Source organism: Mesoplodon bidens (assembly GCF_964165515.1).
Source record: "Mesoplodon bidens genome assembly, chromosome: X".
NCBI classification, from domain to species: domain Eukaryota; kingdom Metazoa; phylum Chordata; class Mammalia; order Artiodactyla; family Ziphiidae; genus Mesoplodon; species Mesoplodon bidens.
In genome coordinates this window covers 31,656,490-31,666,165 of record NC_138163.1, presented here as the reverse complement: position 1 = coordinate 31,666,165, position 9,676 = coordinate 31,656,490, and the positions used below count along the sequence as shown (strand labels likewise).

General features: G+C 40.7%; 1 protein-coding gene across 1 annotated transcript; it reads left to right on the top strand.

Moving 5' to 3' along the window:
* Window positions 1-3,965: 3,965 nt before the first annotated feature.
* PRR32 (proline rich 32) lies at window positions 3,966-5,894 on the top strand (the record flags this gene model as incomplete). The annotated part of the gene is made up of 2 exons (XM_081222517.1): window positions 3,966-3,985; window positions 5,018-5,894. The coding sequence occupies 2 exons, from the start codon at window positions 3,966-3,968 to the stop codon at window positions 5,892-5,894; spliced, it is 897 nt and encodes a 298-aa protein (XP_081078643.1).
* Window positions 5,895-9,676: the final 3,782 nt, after the last annotated feature.

The following is a 9,676-nucleotide window of genomic DNA, read 5'->3' as shown; positions in this document are numbered from 1 at the left end:
AAAAAAAAATCTCAGTTTCCTTTTCCTTCTTCATTTTTCTCATCTGCCTTGCCCAGCTGTTACTTAATTTCTAGTTCTGACTCTCAGGAGATCAAGAAAAATTAGAGTGATCTGTTGAAGGAATTTCTGATAGCTTCTGATTTCTATAAGAAGATAATCTGTTTTGGAGTCATTGCCATAAATTACCTGTTTAAAATTTTTTTTTTAAAGTCTGGAGCAAAGAACTTGAGAAAAGCAATAATGGTCTATTGATCTTCATACACATAGGTCCAACAGTGAGGCATGTGTCGTTAGTTGCTTTTGCCAGTACGGGTAGTGAAATAACCACACTCTCACCTGTTCACCCTTGTCATTTACCACATAGAGTTTGCAGGACAGCTGGTGGCAGAGAGGACAGGAGTACTGCCTATAGTTGTGCAACTGAATATTTCTGTCTGGCCCATTCTGGGGTAGTACCATGCCTTCATTAATCTCATGCTTCTTAATACACTGAATTAAATAGCAACACACCCTTAAAAATATCTGGTCTATCTTCTAGAGGTACTTTTAGACATCCTAAACTGAGAGCTTTCCACAGGCATAGCTACATTACATTTTGAAAGAGAGTTAATGGATGAGATCTTTTGACAACTGTCTCCCCAGGGATCAGCATGACAATCTCTTCATCATCTTCTTATTAGCCTGATGGAAAGAGAGAAAATCATCCTTATGTCTCTACCTCCTGGATTCTTTTTCTAGCAAAAAAGAAAGGATGCATTTTAAATGATACTTTGCCTGTACTTAAGCATCTGCAAAATTTCTTTGAAAAACAACCAACAACATCATTTTGGCAGTACAACCACATTTTTAATGACCTAGTAATTGCTGGGCAAATGTAAATATATCTCTTTATATGGTTCTTACTTAGCATTTCAATAAAGTCCTCAAAACCTTTTGAGAGATATGAGAGTGATATCTGGAGCTGTGTCATGAAATTAGAGGCCATAGGTAATGAAAGGCATTTATAGCTTAACTACTTTCACAGCTAAGCTACTTTTTGGCAAATCCTCAACTTCCATTACCCATTTTTTCCTCCCCAAAACAGTTATTCAAAGAAACAACAACAAAAAGTATACACTTTATTACTTCATTTTCAGAGCTCAGTGGATAATTGAAGCAGCTAATAGCTTTGTGTCAAAAAGTAGGTTTTGAGATGATTCTAGTTTTATTTTTAACTATAAAATCTGAGTGCCTTCAAATATTCCCTGCTGGGTACAACTTTACTAGTTATCTGGCTGATTTTACTATCTCTAGAGGGTCCAATTGGCTCTTTAAACTTCTATTTCTGCCAAATATGAGCCCCGTTTGGATTAAAAATTCCAAAATTTCCCCTTCATTCCTACCTCCATACCTGTTCTTTTTCTTCTTCTTTTTTTAAATTTATTTTTGGCTTCATTGGGTCTTAATTGCAGCACGCGGGATCTTTGGTTTCGGCACACGGGCTTCTCTCTAGTTGTGGAGCGTGAGCTCCAGAGCGCATGGGCTCTGTAGTTGTGGCACGTGGGCTTAGTTGCCCCACAACATCTGGGATCTTAGTTCCCCAACCAGGGATTGAACCACATCCCCTGCATTGGAAGGCAGATTCTCAACCACTAGACCACCAGGGAAGTCCCCTCCATACCTGTTCTTGACATGGAATATTGCACCCACCCTTCAAAACACAACTCAAGCCCCAACCCCACATGAAATATTTCACAACTACTTTTGCCTAAAATTATAGCTTCTTCTTCTGAATTTCCATTGTGGAAAATGAAAGCTAATAGTCTGTGTCTATTCTTTCTTACTGCATTCTTCTTTTATAGATGTTTTTCTCTCCCCCCAGAAAGTTTGAATATTTCTTGAAGTCACTACCAGTTGCATATTTAACTTTTGTGGTATAATCCACACTAAACCAAATAGTGAATGCATGCAGTAGGTATTCAACAAACATTCATTGCACAAAAGCAAACAAGTTGCAAGGCAAAATCTGAGCTAGAATCCATAAATTTATAATACCTATTATGGTTTTGGAAAATTCTAAGGTGTCATTGGCTTTGTCACTATGCCCAGCTATTTGCTGTCTATATTACATTTCACTCTCACGTAATCCAATTAAGGTGATACTTTACTAAATAAGCATTTCTAGCTAAAAACAGCCAATTATTGCAATAGTTTGATAGTCATAAAACGGTTTCCTGGGGAATCCTTGCCATTATTCAGAAAAAAATGCAAGCTCTCAAATATAAACTATATAAATACGACTTACCAACTATTAGCAGGCATTAACCCAAGTTTCATTATCCCCTCTGATATGGCAAGTGTTAAAAGGGCTTTAAGGCTCTACCACAATTATATTGCTAATAATAACTTTTCTTTTACATAAGGACAAGTAAATAATAAACTAAAGAAAAATAGAAACTGAAGCTGGAGAATCAAGATATTTCTTAACAGTGAGCCATGCTAGGCAAGGGAACAGATTCCTCTGGGAGAAGTTTTGGAAACATGCCGTTTTCATCTTTCAATGAGATAAAGAAAACTCGACAGTGTATAGACAGGGACAAGGCACCCTGGCAGGAAGATGTGGACTTAGAGACCCAAAAGGTCATTTCTATTATGAGTCTGTTGCTTCACAGCAGTGACCATTTCTTTGCGTTAGTATCTTGTACCTACCCACTGCACACACACATGCTCGCACACACACATTCCACATATAAATTGAAATATATATATATATATATATATATATATATATATATATATCTGTTGAAATGTTGAAATGTAATAGCATATACAGCATATTCTGATATTGGGAATAAAGAAAGTTATTTTAAGGTATTTGAAGTCTAGTCTGAACAGCACAAATCTTAGATGAATTTAAGGAAGTGGGCCAAGTTTTTGGCTTTATCCTAGAGCAAGATTAGTAATCTTAGATCAGGGGATGGCTGTCATAATTTCAGAGCCATTAATCTGTAGATCGTTGGCAGAAAATAAAAGCTGAGGAAGTATACTTGCTTAAGGTAGGGAGGGGGAAGAAATTTAAACTGGAAGAACAGAAAGTGCCTTATGCAAAAAGTTACAAGGCAAAATCTGAGCTAATATTTGTAAATTGATGTTATCTACTATGCCTTTTATTTCCCCTCTCACTTGCAGGGAAGTTTCCAGAGCTCTATTCTGGGAAATATGGGTATACACACACACACACACACACACATACACATGCACACACACACATACAACCTACTGAGCCAATAAACTAGAAGGTAGGATGAAGGGAAGAATTGCAAATTGAGGGGCTAAAAAGTAAAAGCCAATATGATTCTTGGAGGGATATTTTTTATAGTGCTATTCTTGTTTCATCTTCACAAGTGAGACTCAGATTGCAAAGCAATTTAACCCCCCAAAGTCTGTTCTCCACCAAGTTAATAGTATACATCCCCTAAACTGGAAGTTTAAATTACAAGATTAGGCATGGTACTCTGCTCAATGTTTGTAATTCCACCCTGGAAGAGGAGGTTTGACAACTACCTTTTCTAAATAAAACTTCAGAAATAACTCTTAACAAAAGACCATGCCACCATGATTCTTCTAAAATTGTCTTGATGATTTGTCTTTCTAACTGGACTGCAACAGGGTTAATGTAGCGAATGCCTTTAAGTTCATCTACTACTGTGCAAAAAGGAATCATACATTTAGCTTCAGAGGAGTGTCACAGATTTATCCCCCCCCTCCTCCCGGCTCCTTTTCTCCCTCCCTTCCCTAGCAACTGGTAACCTCATAAAGAGGACTCCAAATCTAGAAAGAAGCAGTTGGTCCCTGGCTTCATTCGACCTGCCAAGCTGCTCTAAAGCAGAAGCACCAGTCTTTTCTCCAGACTGAGTTGTCTTGGTGTGGGCGTTCAGCTGGTTTTCTCCATCACCTCAAGAAGGCTTTGCTGATCAAATTTCTCCATGGCTTGTACTGAAAATGTGTAAGTACAAAACTGTGTACAACTGTTTAAGTTGAAGGCAAAAGGCAATTTGAATTGTTTTCCTGTGTGAGTGCGACACGGACAACAGGGAGGAGGGGGTTGCGAAGGATGCGGAAGGGGATCAGAGACAAAGGCGTGAAGGACATAAATTCAGGTACTAAGAATACTGGAGTTTTAAATGTAGTTTTGAAGTTGCAAATCCTTAGTCTAAATTGTGGGATTTAAATATGAGGAAATTCTTACTCTAGGGTGTGGTATGGGTTGAATGGAAAAATTTTAGCAAAAGTTGGTATAAATGTTGAATGATGCTTCATGAAAGAGAAATAAACTGAAGTGTTTGTTAGCATAATAACCTTTCTTCGGCTTCTGTGGAGGAAAAAAAAAAAAAAGGTTTTCCCTCATAAGACTTTCCAGGGCACTCCTCCCAGAATCTAAATGACGGGTTCAGTGGATCATAGATCCTACTGGGACTGAAAGAGCTGGTGTTTCCTCTGTTTATCTAGCGTGCCTGCGCACTGCAGCTTTTAAGGAAGCTATCTGAGTCTTCTAGGCTGCCTTGTTGCCTTGAGGAGGTGGGAATATGGGGAACCGGGTGGAGCCACAGGTCAGCCATAAAGGGAAACCACAAAGCCTAATGCCAAAGAGGCTGCCTGGTGAAGGGTAAATGAATCGTAGAAGTGTTTGCTGACTACACCTGGGAGGAGATCGGGCTCTCCCTTTTCCCACCGTGTATTCCAGAGAATTCGATCAATCACATATTTCAGATATTTTCTGGTCACCGCATTTTTTTGTGTGTGTGGTACACGGGCCGCTCCCTGTTGTGGCCTCTCCCGTTGCGGAGCACAGGCTCCGGACGCACAGGCTCAGTGGCCATGGCTCACGGGCCCAGCCGCTCCGCGGCATGTGGGATCTTCCCGGACTGGGGCACGAACCCGCATCCCCTGCATCGGCAGGTGGACTCTCAACCACTGCGCCACCAGGGAAGCCCAGCATTTTCATTTTTATTAACCTATTTATTTCTGTTTTGGCAAGCCTTGGAGGGCACGCCCCTTCACCCACAGCAGTAGCTGCCGATGAACGCGGGACCCCGGAGCTGCGCCCCGGCGTGCCCCTCCAGTGTCCGAGCTCCATGCAGAAGGACGATGCGGAGTCCTGGGAACTCCCTCGCATCCCCCTGAGACCTCCCTTCAATGTACTGACCGATCTGGCAAGAGAGCAACTGGAGTGTCCCTCAGAGAGAACAGGATCCTGCATTCCTGTCGATGGTTCGAGAGCTCTCAAACCCCCCTATGAGCCACCACCTGCTGTTGCGGAAGAGACCCTAGCAACAGCAGAAGTAAATAGCTCTGAGGGGCTGGCAGGCCAGAGGCAGAGGGGACAGGATTCTATTCATGTGTCCCGGGAATTCTCTGGTGGCCCTCCCGCACTGATGGTGGGGGGCACGAGGGTCAGCCATGGGGGCACTGAGAGAGGTGGCAGTAATGCAAGGTTATATGTGGCTTTGCCAAGGGGTCAAGGATTCTTTCCATCCAGGGGCTCTCAAGTAAGAGGCCCGCCACCCATCCCCACCCTTAGATCAGGGATAATGATGGAGGTGCCTCCAGGAAGTACGAGAGTGACCTGCAAGGAAAGGTTGGCTCAGGTTTCTTTCCCACTGGGAGGCCCGCGGCACCCCGTGGAGAACTGGCCAAGGCCTGTGCCCTTGTCGTCCAGCCCTCCAGGTTTACCTTCTTGCGCTCCTGCTCATTGCTTCATCCCTCCTCGACCTCCAAGTTTCAATCCATTTCTCGCTGTGCCTATGGCTTTTGCTCCTCCCCCGGTATTTGGTCCTCCACTGCCTTCCTATTTTGCCAATTTCCCTTCCTGGGGAATGCTGGCTCCTGCATCCTCAAACAGAGAGAACAACTGATGGCAAAAAAAGGAAGGAGGGGGAAAAAAACGCTTGGGAAAAGAGGTGAAAGTTACTCATTTATGTTTTTATATTTGAAACCCCCTACCCTCTTGCAGCCTGTTTAGCACTAATGTGCCTTACATACTTGGAAATTCAATAAAAGCTCTAAACTTTGAAATAGTGTGAATTATTTTTAAAAATGCCACTTTTGGAGCTGAAGCCTTGGATTTTGTTTTCTACTTTGAAGAAAATGAAAGCAGTAATGTGCCAGGGTTTTGTAAGTAGCTTCGTTGAAACCCTACCAATGGCTTGCAGCTGTGATTGTGGGGAGGGGGCATTGGGTTCTTGTTAGACTTGGCGAGTCCGGGGTGGGGAATTGCTACCTACCTAAGGCTATGGGGGTTGCTCAGTGCAGGATGGGTGAATGAAGATAAGGTCCAGGAGGTAGACCCAAATCCAGATAATAGAGAAAAATGCCCAAACACTAAAAGTAGTCAGATGAGACTGAGGTGAGAGTAACAGAGCCAACATTTCACAGCCAGTTAGAGGCAGAACCAGGCTGAAAAGTTAGGAAAGAAAAGGGGCAGGGGAGATGGGAGAGTTCTACACCATTGCTTCAAACATGAACTCGTGTTTGTCTCTCAGCATTTCACTGTTGCTAAATACATGGTATAGATAAGGCTGGCTTAATAGAAGTCCGGGGACAAGATGGAACCGGGCTGAATCCTTCACCCATTCTTGAAACAAAGGGTACTATATACTCAGAACTTTTAAAGGCAAATGAAAACATTTCACTTGTGTGGAATTATTTTCTCCGACACTGCTATGTTTGTATTCTTCATAAGTGCTACAGAACCCCATTATCATGATGGCTCTGAGAGATTATCAAAAGCCCAGATGGCAGCTTTTTCAAATTCTAGTGACAAAGATATGGGCACAGCATGCAGGGTGGAAGGATGGCCATTCTGACCACTATACAACTTCATTCACACAGTGGTCCTAAAACACACCGACACTGTCTATGAAGTACCACTAAATTAGAAATATCTTTAGAGGAGGATTCTTCCAATGAGCATTTTTCATGCACAGAGCTGATGATGTAGGTGACGTAAGCAGTCAGTTAATGGTTGACAAAACCTACAGATCCAAAAGGCACCTAGCCTATAAGCAAAATCATTCATGTGTTTTTAGCACCAATCGTAGGTTCTTCACTACTCTGGGAAAAAAAGACACATGGATCCATGAAGTTTCTTTTTCTCCATTTGATTCAGAATAGATTGTTCTAAATTTACAGGTGGTAGTGCAAGGAGCACTGGATAAAAGGAGCATCTGGGTAGAGCTTGCTAAGATTCCCCTCACTCTGTCCTGAAGCTGGCGCAATTCCATCAATTCACCGTGGTGGGTTGAGCAGAAGCATGCAGTAAATCATTTGACAGCTGCTCACTGTGAGGTAGCTTAGTCCCAGCGTACCAAACACTTATTGAATTTTCAGCCTTAATGAACAGAAGAGTTGGGCATGCTTATAGTCATCAAAAATATCTTTTGAGCCAGATGTTAAAAGATATTTTGACAAGAAATCAAGTTGTTGTGTCAACGGCAGTGCTGCATCTCTGGAGAGCTGCCAAAAGGTGTGGTAAGTGACAGCAGAACAGGATATGTTTTCCTTCTCAAAGGAAGTAGCTCCGATAAACACTCAGAAAGACTTTACTCACAATTACAGCAATCCATGACAAATTTACTGTAACAAGAAAGTGCCACCAACACAAGCTGCTCTTTTCAAACCCTCTGTTCTCTTTCCTAATACCCTCTGCATGTTATTTTCTATGCCATTTCTAAACACTGAGCACCTACGGTATGCAACAAAAAATAACTATTAGCAAATTGAGGCATTGAAGTTTCCTTTATACCTCTGTGGTGTAGGATAAATACATTTCCTTTAGTTTATGCAGAGCTCTGTGCCTATATAACAGGTTTCAGTAAACACAAGTATCAAATAAGCCTGGTATCCTGTTGTTAAATGCAAGTGAAATGCAAATATTTTTGTTTAATCACAGCTTCCGTATAGAAATTCTGTATTACCTTTTTATCATAGGTGCCAGCATCCTCAATGACAGCAAAACACCCATTTTAAACACATGATTTGGGGCTTCTCTGGTGGCACAGTGGTTAAGAATACGCTTGCCAGTGCAGGGGACACAGGTTCGTGCCCTGGTCCGGGAAGATGCCACATGCCACAGAGCAACTAAGCCCGTGTGCCACAACTACTGAGCCTGAGCTTTAGAGCCCACGAGCACAACAACTGAGACTGCATGCTGCAACTACTGAAGCCCACGTGCCTAGAGCCCATGCTCCACAACAAGAGAAGCTACCACAATGAGAAGCCCGTGCACCGCAAGGAAGAGTAGCCCCCTCTCGCCGCAACTAGAGAAAGCCCACGTGGACCAATGAAGACCTAACACAGCCAAAATAAATAAAGAAATAAAAGAAGTAAAGAAGTAGAAAAGATGTTTTAAAAACACATGATTTGCCTTAAAATAGCTAATTTTAAATTATTCTGGTGCAATATGAGCTAATATTAATCCTACACCAAAATATCTTATTCATTTTGGAAAGTGCACATAATTCAATATATTCAACACTCTTGAATATATATGTTTTCCCTTTCTTTTCTGTGGCTTAAATAGTTCCTAACCACAAGAGGGAAAGAAAAACATCAACAAAATAGCCCTTTCTCCTGATAGTAATGGGAAAGGGTTAAGTATTTCCTGCTCTAAGTTATAATCATTGTCACAAGATGATTCATGTTGTACTGTTTATTATTTATAGTTCTCATTATATTCTTTGTCACAAGACTGTAGCATTAGAATTTTAACGTCCTATATATTCTCTAGAAGATAATAATAAACTGTACAACTTTGACCTTTTCTATGTCCCTAAGTAAGATTCATTAGCCATTTCTATTTTCCACTGTTTACAACTTCTGTAGCCTGATTGGAAGAGGTACACATGTAGCCAATCAAACTGTAGAATACTGAAAATGTTAAAGTTCAAATTATAAAATTTTTAAAGTCTTTCATAAACCAGAATGACATCAAAATTACACATTATTCTTCTGAGAATTATTATAACAAACATAAAATAGGACCAAAAATTTATTTTCACTGGAGTCTTAAGGTTGAGATCTTGGTGCTATCTTCATCTACTATGGAACAAGTGGTTTATTGCATGGCTATTACTAAATAACTAAGTAATAAAAAATATATATACACACATACATATATGTATGGAGAAAGATGATATCCTTCCATAACTATTACATTGTACTGTAACAATGGCATTGAATTATCAAGTGCTATTGAGAGATGTTGATTTTTAAAGGACCTAATACAGAACTACATGAAATGACTCTATTTCAAGATCAGTGGGCCAAAACCAGAGATAAAAGAAATTTTACACAGATCAAGGACTCTATGTCGTGTCATAGGTTAATTCCATAGCTATGACAAAACGTTGCATGTCTTCTTTATAATGAGCTGGATTGAGTGATATTCCCACAGAAAGAGCAAGTGTTGAGACTAAATTAAGTGAAAGAACCCATCTGTTTCTCTGTGATGATGTTCATTTTTTCTTATAATGATGGAAATATATAGCATTTATCAAATCAAGTCTAGATTTGAGAAGTCAGAAAAATTGTGATTCATCATGCAGTCATTTTCTTAAGTGCTTAGAAGGTGCTACTCTTGCCAAAGACTAATTAAATATATATGCTTTCTCACCCACCATTGCGAACTTACTGCCAT